General features: G+C 35.3%; 1 protein-coding gene across 1 annotated transcript in view; it reads right to left on the bottom strand.

Annotated features, from left to right (window-relative positions):
• The window catches only part of SCEL (sciellin), an 80,093-nt gene that overhangs the window by 32,787 nt on the left and 33,417 nt on the right, over positions 1-13,889 (bottom strand). Inside the window, exons 4-9 of the mRNA XM_085309533.1 lie at positions 11,627-11,744; positions 10,844-10,906; positions 10,458-10,529; positions 5,768-5,833; positions 5,016-5,081; positions 3,709-3,774 (exon numbers count right to left, since the gene is read on the bottom strand). Of these exons, the coding sequence (XP_085165659.1) occupies positions 3,709-3,774; positions 5,016-5,081; positions 5,768-5,833; positions 10,458-10,529; positions 10,844-10,906; positions 11,627-11,744 (451 nt within the window). The remainder of the gene's footprint in view (positions 1-3,708; positions 3,775-5,015; positions 5,082-5,767; positions 5,834-10,457; positions 10,530-10,843; positions 10,907-11,626; positions 11,745-13,889) is intronic.

Raw genomic sequence — 13,889 nt, 5'->3', positions numbered from 1 at the left:
ATCAAAAAAGGTAAATAAACAATAAACTCAGAGAAAAAAAATCTTAGTAGATGATGCATGCTTACAAAATTCCCTTCCAGAAGATTGCAGGATAAACRGCTGCCCTTATAAATGAAGAAAAGATATGGCTTTTTGCTTTAGCTGTCTTTAAGACTGATGGTGACCTTTTCAAACTGTGGTTATYAGCATCTATACTTGTCACTTTATTTCCTGACACTCACTTCAGGCAAACAAAAGTGTATCCTTTTGTGGCTATTGTAAGTTATAGTAATACTCAAAACTTCAAACAGCTCTTCCACTTTCAAAGCACTTTTCAAGGATCAACAAATTAATCATTAAAAGCTCATCACTGTTTAACCAAGTATCTTTGGTGATATCATTCTTGATAAATGCCACAGAATGGCAAGGGTCAGGAAAGATTAATAAAAAATATGCCTCTATTCCAATTATACCTACATTATCAGAGTAGAGAAGTGATTTGGTAGTTAGTGATGAGAATATCAGCATCCTGTAAGATGCTGGGCAGGCATCATACAGAGGATGCAGCCTATGCTTTTCAAATTATCATGACCATAATGAGATACTGAAATGAAATCACATAAATTCATTGCAGTCAACATGCAAAAAATATCTAGTAAGCACTGACTTAAAATAAAATAAAATTCCAGGATCCAGGAGCTAACTTTCTCTTGGGTGCTAAGTGATTCTGATTCTTCACCAAACAGATGGACAGTAACAAACACMAGCTAAGATTAAAAGGTACTGCTAAGCTTGGTTTTTGATTTTTAYATGGCTCAAAACTAGTTGCATTATAAGTTGAATAAAACTACGAAAGTAATGTAACATGTCAAGGTACATAGTTTAAAAAACTCACTGCCTTTAAAGATTAAAATTTATTACGACAAAATAAAAGATAATAGTAGCCATGTGAATTGTAGTGGTTTTGCTCTTATTTTGCCTGTAAGCCTAATCAAAACCAGCTGAAATGTCTGTACTAAGCTTCAGCCAAATGTGAGAATGACAATGGTAGAAAGCTAAGTCAGCAGGCCAGGCAGGCAAAGATAGAACTTCTCTTAAAATTCCACAAATTGTTTGCAGTTTTGTTCTAGTGTACATTGTAATATTAAAGTCATAATCAAATGTTCTCCTCTGCAAAAGAAAGTGTTAACATCTTTCCTACCATCAGGGAAGTACCAAGGCACTATCACAAAGAGCTCCAGTGGAGAGGGCTGTTGATAGAGCCCACACAATCCAGATGTGAAAATTGGTAAGTTAAAGGGCATATTCAACATACCATCTCCCAGATCCTAGATGGGAGATGGCAGACGCACATGGTGCTTCASCTGAGAAAAGCAATAAAATGATCCCAGCATCATGGACTCTCAAGTCTCTGCTGGACTCCCACATGCTTATTAGGATAATTGCCACAATTTATGCCTTTAACTGCATTTCTGCTGTCTTATTCTTCTGTATTTGTCTTGAAGCCTTAGATGTTCTACATCAAAAGCAAATAAAGTGAATCATATAGAGAAGTATGGTATTTCTGGAAATTATATTACAAGCATAGCYCTCAACGTCAGATATTAAGGGATGTTAACTTCAGACTTTTTGCTTCTTGTTTCCTGCCACTGCTYGCTCATTGGTCTTTTGGTGTAGAAATTGCAAAGAAAAATGAAACAGTACAAAAGCTGAAAACAGATTTCTAAAGTATTTTTTTAATTAGCATTTTAAAAAAAATTGTATCCATGTTTCTATCTGGAAGCTTATCAATTAGGAAAATGTCTCAATAATAATATATCTCATAATATTTCTAATACTAATACATATAAATATTAGAAGGATATATTTGTATTCTGTAGTAAGCAGAATGGCTGAAGTATACTAGAGTACAGGAAAAATGCTTCTACAGTAAATCGCAAATGAGTAAGTTGTGGCCACTGAACTTGGTGGAAYCCAGTATGGCCTATAAAGACAGAGATATTTTTCTTTGCAAATAGCACTCTGTGCAARAAAAATCACATACATTTATTAACTAGAAGAAAGCCTGGGAATATCAAGAAGAACAATGAAAATGCAGAAGTCAGCAGAAGAATATGATTATAATTACAGTAAAAGGTTATTTCTTTATCCTCCAAGCAAATCGGTGAAACCAAGACCAAATCAGCTGAATGTGCACAGGTTGGCTACCGCCATGATAAAGATTTATTTCTATTTTTTAGCAGATTTGAAAAGATAGTTTCAAGACTCAAGACTAGAATTTATGTCAAATTTATAAAAGCTTACAAGCTTCCTGTTATTAYTTCTTTAATTATCTATAAAATCAAAATTATGTCAGAGAGATGGAATGAAACATGTGCATGCGGATAGCATAGTCCTTCCATGACCCAATTCAGTCCAGTTTTGAAGACAGTCTTTGCTGTTATTTCTGGTTTGCCTAAATTGGCATATTGAATAGCTCATTTTGCAGTAATCTGGTATGATATAATATTCARACATCTATGTGTAATTCACTAACAGCCTCATACATAATTACACATGTAAAAGCATAAACTAATATTAATAAATAGCCTATTAGAATTTTTCAGAAAAAAAATGTAATTAAGTTAGCCTGATACATTCTGCTATAAGTCCTTTACCAAAGGACTTGGCTCAATCAAGCAATTTTAAGCACAATTGAGAGTAGTAGCTTTGTTTCTTTCAGCAGTACTCAGCTGAAGAGGAAGACAAAGTTCTCTCTCTCTCTCTCTCTCTCTCTCTCTCTCTCTCTAGAATGCAAAAGAAAAAAATATGAAGAGCTGGTCCTGCATGGGCAGTGGAAGGAAAGATGGAAGAGAAGCAGGGGTAACTGAAGGAAGTAAAAGTCCCATGGAAGCAATATAACTTGACACCTCTTAAAATACAACTTGATAATGTAGAAAATTACAAAGGATCTCATCTAGACAAACCTCGTATCTCAAGGCAGAATCAACATTACTTAATGTTGGTCTAACATATTCTTAAAGTGACAGAAATTTCTCAGGCCATGACCAACCAAGGAATCCTACCTAGCACCACAACGTATCCTTTTTTTTTCTTTTTTTTTTTCTGTCTAATTTCGATCATTGATATGCATGAAACTCATGTAGGAGCTTCCCAGACTAAGACTAGGGAAGCACAAGGCCATGCTGTGCCCATCAGGGGACCTAAGAAAAGAGTATCATGAAAGCTCATTCATGAATCTTTTAAACTATTCATATTCTGCTTTTAGACAAGAAATATTTTCCATTCTTTTTCTGATCTGCCAGTAAACAATTACAATTTTAGAGATAAACATTAAACATTCATCTGAAAGTAATTTTAGCTTGAGATATTTTTCTAAACTATCTCTAAACTATTACTGAAAGCTGACTAAGCTTTGATTTGGACTACTCCAAGAACAAAGCTAACAAGCATTGTAGAAACTCCTTAGTTCAATGCCTTAGTTCAGTCCCTTACCTTCTTTCATTCTGGTAGCACTGATGCAATCTCAGGTTGCCAGCACCTCACATACTCAAACCCCAGTCAATGCTGGGCATCAAGCTAAGAAGTATTTAGGCATGGGATGCTCCCTCTTCCTGTGCTATCTTATTCAGTAAATTCATTTTCTCCAATAATTGCTCTGTTTTCTCACTCCTGAAATCAGCTCAAGCCTAGAATTATAATAAATAAACAGCTATCGTCAGTACTTACTTTTTSGTTTCCACTGTATCTGTGGCAGTCTTACAACTCGAAACTGGTGGAGGCATCCAAGATTGCCTGTCAGTGTTAATAAATAAATTCTTGAGTTTGAGTATACAATGTTATAGGGCTGGACAGCAGGTTGAATCTCTTCAAACACTATGAATGATAGAAACTCAGAAATGGTGTGGAAATGTTTGTAAGATTTCCTAAATTATTAGTATTTTGAAAAACCACATAATGACACTTTTTAGATGATTTTTTTCCAGATATCTGAATGGAATTGGAAATAAAATGATAGTTTTAATTACTATTGTGAAAAATATACTGTTTGACCCAAGATGATGCTTTGTGCAACCTGAATGATACAAGCACGTAGATTATTCTTGGGAGAGACAACCAAACARAATGTACAAAGGAAAGGGTGCCAAATATCAGCTCAAAAAACAAATTCAGGATGGTATTAGAGGTCATAAACATCACAAGCACTTTCAGTTCTCTTTTTTCCCTCTTTCAAAAGCATCAATCTAACAATTGTTTGTTGGTAAAAAAACAACTGCACTATAAACAGTGCAGTTCAGTGTTGGCCTTTCACATCTTCAAAGGGCCTAAAGAAAACTATTGAGCAAAAAAACCACCACAAACTCCYACTGAACAAGCAGGGTTGTTAATATGAGAATGATGACATTTTAATTTCTATTTTTGTAATTCTACTGATCATAATTTTTGTGCATGGATTGTGGAAGATAAAATCACAAACAGGCAGAATGTACAAGTTGTTACCGGAAAGTTGTATAAAAAAAGATGGGTATCCCCAGCAGTACTTTTTAAATTTAAAATGCAGTTTTAAGAACAGACAGTTCTTTCTCTCATTCAGATAATACTATATAAAATCCAAATTTTTAAAGCTAGCTCTGAAAATGCAGAAAACCATACTGCGGTTCAYATGTACTGAAACAGCACAAGGACATGAGAGAGTTCAACTGGTCCCCAATACAATGAGCTGAAATGCTTTAATATTGGTACTAGACACTGGAAAAGCATATGGTTGCTGAGTTAGAGACTGTGGCAAASAATTAGTATCTATTGTATTATGTCCACAGGGCCCACGAACTGGCTGTAAAAAAGATGATTTTRCACCACGGTGCTCTCATGGAAAAATGCCAGGGCATGCAAAAGCTTATTGAAGTTTGTTGAAGAGTTAAAGGTTGTTAGATGGAAAAATTGATAACGTTTTTTAATATAATCATGAGACATTACTGAGGCATAACAGAGTGCTATATATTCTCTAGCAGTCAAGCAAAGGTGGCAGTGAATACCTTTTTTTTTTGATAGGAGAAGTGGCAGCAGTGTTTGTGGATGATGCAGCAGGAGTCCAAGATTGTCTGTTAAGGAAATATACTTAATTTACTCATTCATCATCTTCAATAAGTGAAATGGGAAAACAAGAATAAGAAATAAGATTTCTACTACCAGAAATACACAAATATATACTGTAATTGCTATATTTATGGTTAATAATTCTGACAAAAGAAAAACTTTTAATTAAGCTATGCATTTTCTGTTTGCTTTCCATTGGAAAAATCAGTTCTCCTTCCTATCAAAGAAGAGTATTTTTTACACTTTGGTTCMCAGCTTTTCCTGGGAACATACCTGCACTGAACTATGTTTTCAAAACACGCCTGTTCTTTCTTTTTTGGTTTTAAAAAGTTATGTTTCTTAAATAATTGCTACAATGATTAGCTATGCAAATCTGAGCAGGTCTTTCTTTCAACCTATGTAGAGAAATATGCATTCCTAGAGAACAATTCCTGTTATTTTAAGGAAAACATCTTAAAAATATGAGATGAATTGTGCTCTGAAAGACCTTTTTTCTCCCCATGGACTGTGAGAAGAGCTTATGCTAACTCAGACATAGATGCCTACATTCCAGATGTCAGACAGTGAAATGAAGCCAATTATTAAGCCATATAACATGTACATTTCCCTATATCATCTTGAAATATATACAAGTAACTAATAATGGTAATACATAATATTCAGACAACAAGAAAGCTTCCAAAGCTCATACCTGTTGCTTTGYTTATTATCCAGAGTTGTGAATTTATTTATTTTATCATCACTTCTAGCTGGAATTCTGTAAAAATATGGAATTATTTTTTATGCACACTATAGATCTTTTTTTTAAATACTTTGAATGAAATTAAAAGATGAAGTATCACTTTGTCTTCTRTACAGATAATAAATTACTCAGCATTACGATAAATATAGAACAGGAGCAAAAATAACGCAAATTTAGTGCATTATTATTTGAAAAGCCTAAGTAACTCACTCAAAAACAAATGTTTTAAAAAGTTACGTTCAAACACTAACTGACAAGCCTTTCAGTGAAATAATACCATAAATTTAGAACATAAGCCATCCCTCTTCCCTCCTCCTTGCCATTTCTTGAGAGATGTAATAGTTTATTTATCTTTATGACTTTTAGAGACCAATGTGATTCGAAAACACTCTGCTATAAAATCCCTGATAATGCATAGTAGTGACTTAWACAAATAAAATCTATCACATAAATTACATTATTTGTAGTTAAGCTGATATTATTAAACTATTAGATTTACAAATAGAAACAGCTATGTGATTTTTCAAACCCTTTTTAGAGTTTATAGTTGTTCCATAAAACCCTTCCAAAATTTTACAGAAAGCACTATGTAGCTATAATAATTGGCACATAGCCTAGGTACTCACATACTATGAGTTTCATTGCATATATGGACTTCCTTTAATAAAAAGATAAAGACTACAAAAAGCTTCATTATAAACTACTGTAAATTAAGACAGATTACTAAATTGGGAGGTTTATCTTAAATATATAGCTAGAATAGCTGAAAAATATTTTGAACTATAACTTATTTAAATATAGAAATTACTTAATTTTAGCTATTTATTCCCTTCCATAAACTGAAGCTACAGATACAAAGCAATTAATCCTAGAACCACTAAWCTAATATCAAGTGCTGAAACACAACATTTTTTATTTTGTTTTCAGTCAAGTATCACAGATTACTATTGTATTTAATGGAACCCTACAAAGGGGTTTTATGATACAATGTCTGCCAGCATGTACTCTGTGTTTTTTTCATATCTTGAATGTACCTGTGCAAATAGCTATCTCATATTTCTGGCAACTTGTAACTGTGACCAGTAGTTACTCAAAAGATCACTAGAGGTCTCACTAAACTCAGTAACATTACTGCAGCAGCAAACATGAACATTTCTTCTACTCTGTAATTATCCAGTGAACTATTTGCTTTCATTTCATATTTTCAATATTTAAGCACAGTAATTAAAGCAATACTGTATTTGGTCATTTTAGACAAGACTTAAAGGGTATATCTGGCATCTTACTCTACTACTGAACAATGTAGCAGATGCTTTGAAAAAAGGTRAAAGAAAACACTAAGTAAAACATTATCTTTTCCTTGGACAACTTTTCAGCTTTTGCTAATCAATACTCCAAGAATTTTCTGATGAGGATTTTGCACCCAAAATGCTGTCTCCAAAAGAAATCTTTGGATCAATGATTCATTAATTCATCTAACCTTTCTCTGAATCAGTTCAAACTTTTAACTTCCACAATATGCTACAATGCTGAGTTCTACAACTAATGAACGTGTTAAGGGAAAACAAGTTTTTGTTTTGYTTTGTTTTAAATCACTACCTAACCATTTCTTAGAATGTTTCAAAGAAAATTAAAAGAAATATTAAATATTACAAAGTAAATATTACACGGAACAGTAAATATTAATTTCTTCTTTATTCATTTTCCCTATATAATTCTCTTTTCTGCGGTGAGGAAACTTTGTCTCTTTAAATGGAAAATTGCACTTGTACTTCCTTCTGCTTGCAGTCAATGGTGCAAATGGATGTAGTCACCCACAATTCTGAAACTGCTGTTCAAATTTTGTAGATACATACAGTATCTACAGTATATACAGTACAGCCTAACATACAGTTTGGCACAACTCATATCTAACTACCTCCTTTGAAAATGGAAATGGCCGTAGCCAAGAAGCAAGAAGCTGAAACAGCAGCTCTTAAAATGGCTTGTAGAGAACTTTTTGCTGGGCAGATGTCCACTTGCAATGAGGAATTCAAAATTACTCCTGTACTCCTCAAACTATTCATTCATTTATTTATTTATTTAGAACTTCAGTGAGTATTTTGCCAGTTTAAAAACTGGCTACTGAAGAGACTTTAATCCAAACACACCCAGATTCTTAAAATCCTTGTATTTTGGAAAATTACAGTTATGGCCACAAGGGATACAAAGCAGAAATGTGTAAAGATGTTTCAATCTCTTTCTTGAAATGTGGTAACTCCTACAGGCCTTTTGCAGGATAGAAACAAACTGCCACAACCATTTGCCGTAACATCTTAGCTAGATGAAAATTATTCTCCTTGTAAACAACGTGACTTATAACAACTCTCTGTAAACAGTCAGATCTCCAACATGAAAGTCATTCTTCTCAAGAAGAAATAATCCTTTAGATTTTATGCTACATTCAAGAGACAGTGTTTTATTTTTCAACTCTGCCTTTTATGTTTGAACAGAAAGACYCTGAATGCTTCTTTTTTTATATAARCGGTCAAAAAATATAGCTGTTCTGCAAGAAGCCCAAATTTCCAAGCCTGGAGATTTCTGTACTATGCTTATGTTTCCAGAAATCATTTGTAAGAAAATAAAGGAATTGTACCTATTCAAAAATCTTCCTTTGTARAGGAAGAGGAAGCTCCAAATTTGACTGCAGGCTATGCAAATGTGTTGGGATAAAATGAATCACCATAACTTTTTATGCCTTAGTTTGCAATTTTGAGGAGATGCAGAACATGTGGTCCACCCTTGTAGATGTGCCTTCCGGCAATGGGTGTGCACAAATTGATCTTGGAATGGCTATATGCTAAGGTTTTGTGAAGACCAGTGGTGAATGTGGAAAAACAAACAACTTGACTGCAACTTCCTCATTTTAATCATTTTAAGATCACACCATGATTTTTTCCACACATTTATGGGCATATTCTGTATTAGCTATCAAAAATGCATATTCACACATATAATCCTTCCTTTGTATATTCTGCCATATCTGGTGCATATTAAGAATCCTTTATGTYAGATATTTGTACATACTAGAACACAAAGATAGTCATCTTACAACCTAAAGTAATTTGGACATGTTAATATACCAGCGTAAAACAAAAAAATCATCAGTAGATGCAGATGTATGTATCTCAAAGGACAATGCTCTTCAGCAACACTGTAGGAACTGTAACTGACCTATGACTTCTGACATAGAAGTCAGGGCTTCTATGCTTGGAAAAAATCAAGCCTTATTTTTTTTTTTTTAAGTCAGTGAGTGTGTGGTTAACAGCAATATAATTGGTATATTCTACTTGGATTTCCAAAGAACTTTATAGAAATTTCCTCTTTAAAGGCTTTTAAGTTGGTCTGCTGTGTCACAATAGAGACGGTCTCTTCAAATATAAATAACTAGTTAAAAGATAGGAAACAAAGGTTTGGAATAAATGTCATTTTTTCAGATTGAAGGGAGGGATATCTGCAAGACCTGTGCATTTTTATTTGTTCATGAATTATCTGGAAAAARAAGAGTGAAATGGTGTTGCTTGCCAATGACACTAACTTATGGTAGTCAAAAAAATGCTACCTCACAAGGCTTTCAGAGATCATCTGCTAAAATGTCAGACTTCTAAAATGGCAAACAACATTCACTTTTCTAAGATGCAAAGTAATGCCTGCCAAGAAAAACAACTGGTCTCTGAACCAGTTATTTCACTCAGGAAAGAGGTCTTTGAGTTATAATAGATAATGTTATGAAAATGACATCTCAATTCTCAGCCGCATTCAAAAGAGTGAAGTCAATATTATGAAATATGAGAGAGTAGAGAATGAACCCGAAGCCACTGATACACTATTTTATATACACACGGTGTGCTCACATCTTAAATATCTGTATAAAAATTTGGTTCCCCAGATCAAAAAAAAATGTTATGGGAGTAGAAAAGTTAGGGAGAAAAGCAATAGGGATATAAAAGATGGTTTAGAATGGCTGACTTGTGACAAGAGAACACAGAGGAGGATTCATCACCCTGGGAAGAATCAACAGAGAGGTGATACCATACAGTTCTACAACTACAAAGTTCCCAAAAGTAAATTTTAAGTACCAATCTTTAATTGTTGCTTACAATACGAAAAAGATCATCAAATGAAAATATCCAGTGCCAAGATCTGAACAAATATATTTTTTCCAAAYAGTGTAAATTCTGGTGCCTTAGCATGTTGTGAATACCATACACTAATGTGGGCTGAATTTTGAAGATTTTAACAATGTTGAGATTAACTATTGGAGAAAGGACTTTGATTTATGGCTGTAAAATAGGAAACAGGAGTGGGTGGGTCATCTGCACAGACGTATTTACATATATGAACAAAAGAATAGAGAGACATGGATGCAGAGAAAGAAGAGAAAGATGTCTGAAGAACCACTTCTCAAATCATACTTACCTTTATGTCATTGACAACTCATGCAAAAACATTCAAAGTCTTGCTATTTAGATGCTTAGTAAACATAAATATTAATTTACAAACCACTTTCATCCATTTTTTCATTTTTAAGACAAGACTAAAACAACCTATCACAAGTATGACAATCACAAAATACAATCTAGAGGGAAAAAAGCCCTACCTGTCCAAGGTAGTATCAGACTTGTATCGTCCAAGCATAGATTTCTGGTCTTCCTTTTCATTTGTGCTACTGCTGTAAAAAGGGTTAGAAATGCCATTTTGGTCACTGTCTTTATTAAACAACTCATCACCAATAAAACACTGTATAAATCTTGAATTAAGGCATCATACAGGATTGCAGACCATTTAGGTGTTAGCACCCATTGTAATTATCAGCTTAACAGTTATTGATATGAAAGTCTGATTAAAATGGTAACATGACTAAGTTAAAATAGAATAAAGAAACCTTTTGCTTTAAACAGGATTTAATAAAAAGATATTCAACTTTCTTTAGTGAGAAAGGTATTAGAAAGCATTAGAGAGATRTTCAGAGACTACTTACTATACCTGTGTAGGCTATCTTGGGATTTGTATTGGTTAAGCACTGCCCTTCCATAGTTTTCATCAGCGCTTTAATCAAAAGAAATACAATATTTAGTTAAAATTAAAAGAGAATATTTTATTCTATTGAATATTAAATATATTGAAATTTTAAAAATATTAAAAATTAGAAATTAATATTAAAAATATTAATTTCCTGGCAAAAGATCTCTGCCCTCAATCAGACTTCACAGCTGTCTACCACCTCAGTAGCCATGCCAACTGAAGATGTCTGCATTAGATTACTTCCATCACTTTGGGATAAGAATTTTTTCTTCCTATGCGCTGTTCATGGTGCAAATAATTAGGACCTGCTCTCAAGGTGAAGTTGCTACTGTAATATAAGCCCTAGTCTGCATTACAGTAAATTTTAAATGACATCATTAAACTCCTTAAAGGAATGTGTCAAAATTTATAATGTTCATGCCTGTAAAAAAGTCAGATGGTATTACTGTAACCTAAATACAWAAAATGTGCAATTTCTCAAGCTGAGCAAAAGCCTGAGGTTCTCAGTACATCCAATAAAATCTTMAGTGCACAAATACACTATTGAAAAGCAGTCAGTTAAAATCAGATTAAGACTTCCAAAAGGCAATCAATACTTTATCAAGGTGAGCAAATAACAGTTATTGATGGCAATTATTTAATTCTATATGGCAAGAGATCATCCATAAAAATCAGACATTCAAATAAAATATAAAGAGCATATTAAAATAAAGAATGAAAAAATGTACTTCATATCTTTCCTACCTTTCCTCTTCAGATCTCTTCTTTATCCAGCTGTTATCTTGCAAAAGGGTCCGTCGCTTGTTAATATCCTGAATAACTTGTAGTCTGCTTTTAATTGCAACAGATGGGCTTTTGTTATCTACAAATGCAGAGAAACATGTCTTGAAAATGAAAGTATGGGATAGCTTTGGAAACTTAAAGTTCTATTAAAAAGGCTGAAATCTGTAGTCGTTTACCACAGATCAAATTTTCAGCTATCATACACAGCCACAAYGCTTTTTTAACATCAAAACCAGTCACAAGGATTATATTTGAAGCTCATGTTTAGTGCAGCCAATTGCAATGTTTGTGGCTTGTTCCCATAAACATTGAAAGGACTGCTGGTGCCCAGTTTACCAAACTGAATCCAGTTTCATTCCTAATATGAAACACCTTGGTATATTCTTTAATATAACAAGTATCACAGATTTGATAAAGGAATTATGAAATACACACACAAGAGTAATTTCCTGAAAGCAGAACTAACGAATCCCTGTTTCCTACAGGTTTGCCTGTGGTTGTTGCATTTTCAAGCATCYAACAAAATTCCAGCTGGAAGCTAATCTTGAGATGATCACATGATCCTCCATCCACCCAACATGTGCCAGCTTCAAGCTTTTTCCTCAACGGGTAACTATCAGGGTCGCCTTATAACCACTTACGTAGTTTTATCTAACTGTTTATAAACATAATACTTTTAAGCTCTGTCAGATTTAACTAAAATTGGCTGACGGTTTCAAATATTATTCATCAACAGATGAACAGACACACATGCATAGTCACACTGTATGATCACAGAAGTCTTATTTACTTACAAAACCAACCTAAAATACCTTTGCTCAACAGTGCTAGTGCCCAGTATATTGAGGAATGTAACAAGAGCATGGTCTCTTGATTTGCGAGAACATTCCTTATTGTATTAGAAAAATGATGAATATCTCATTTGGTTTCACTTTATGGAGAGTTGGCCCAGAAGCAAACAAAAGTTTCAAAGACTGCTTTTCATTATTTTTATTTCTTCTTCTCCTCACCTACATTTTCTATCATCAGTCTGAATTTTGGCAGGAGGGAGGATACAGGAGGGAGCAATATGGATGGAGGAATTTTGGCAGGAGGGCAGGGACCCTGGTRACAAGGGATACAGAGAAGGCAGAATTACTGAATGCCTTCTTTGCTTCWGTCTTCACTGCTAAGGGCAGCCCTCAGGAATCACGGATCCTGGATGTGAGGGAGAAAGTCTGGAGAAGGGAAGACTTTCCTTTGGTTGAGGAGGAAAGGATTAGAGACCTTCTGGGCAGGCTAGACATCCACAAATCCATGGGCCCGGATGGGATGCACCCACGGGTACTGAGGGAGCTGGCGGATGTTGTTGCCAGGCTGCTCTCCATCATCTTTGAAAGGTCCTGGAGAACTGGAGAGGTGCCTGAGTACTGGAAGAAAGCCAGTGTCACTCCAGTCTTCAAGAAGGGCGAGAAGGAGGACCCAGACAACTATAGGCCTGTCAGCTTCACCTCCATCCCTGGAGAGGTGATGGAACAGCTCATTCTGGATGTCATCTCCAGGCATATGGAGGAAAAGAAGSTGATCTGGAGCAGCCAGCATGGATTCGCCAAGGGCAAATCCTGCTTAACCAATCTGATAGCCCTCTAGGATGGCATGACAGGCTGGGTAGATGAGGGGAGAGCAGTGAATGTTGTCTCCCTCGACTTCAGCAAGGCTTTTGACACTGTCTCCCGTAACATCCTCCTAGATAAGCTCAGGAAGTGTGGGTTAGATGAGTGGACAATGAGGTGGATTGCGAACTGGCTGAAAGGCAGAGCTCAGAGGGTCGTCATCAGTGGCACGGAGTCTAGTTGGAGGCCTGTGGCTAGTGGCATCCCCCAGGGCTCAGTACTGGGTCCCATCCAATGTCTTCATCAACAACCTGGATGAGGGGACAAAGTGCCTCCTCAGCAAGTTTGCAGATGATACCAAGCTGGGAGGAGTGGCTGACACACCTGAGGGCTGTGCTGCCATTCAGAGAGACCTGGACAGGCTGGAGAATCGCGCGGAGAGGAACCTCCTGAGGTTCAACAAGGGCAAGTGCAGAGTCCTGCACCTAGGGAGGAATAACTCCATTCACCAGTACAGGCTGGGAGCTGACCTTCTGGAGAGCAGCTTTGCAAAGAAGGACCTGGGAGTGCTGGTGTATGACAAGTTGACCATGAGCCAGCAATGTGCCCTTGTGGCCAAGAAGGCCAATGGT

This window comes from Rhea americana, unplaced genomic scaffold, assembly GCF_003343005.1.
Source record: "Rhea americana isolate MKP2758 unplaced genomic scaffold, rheAme1 scaffold_3, whole genome shotgun sequence".
Taxonomy (NCBI): domain Eukaryota; kingdom Metazoa; phylum Chordata; class Aves; order Rheiformes; family Rheidae; genus Rhea; species Rhea americana.
Note: the sequence above shows the minus strand (reverse complement) of the source record. Positions and strands in the feature narration are given on the sequence as shown.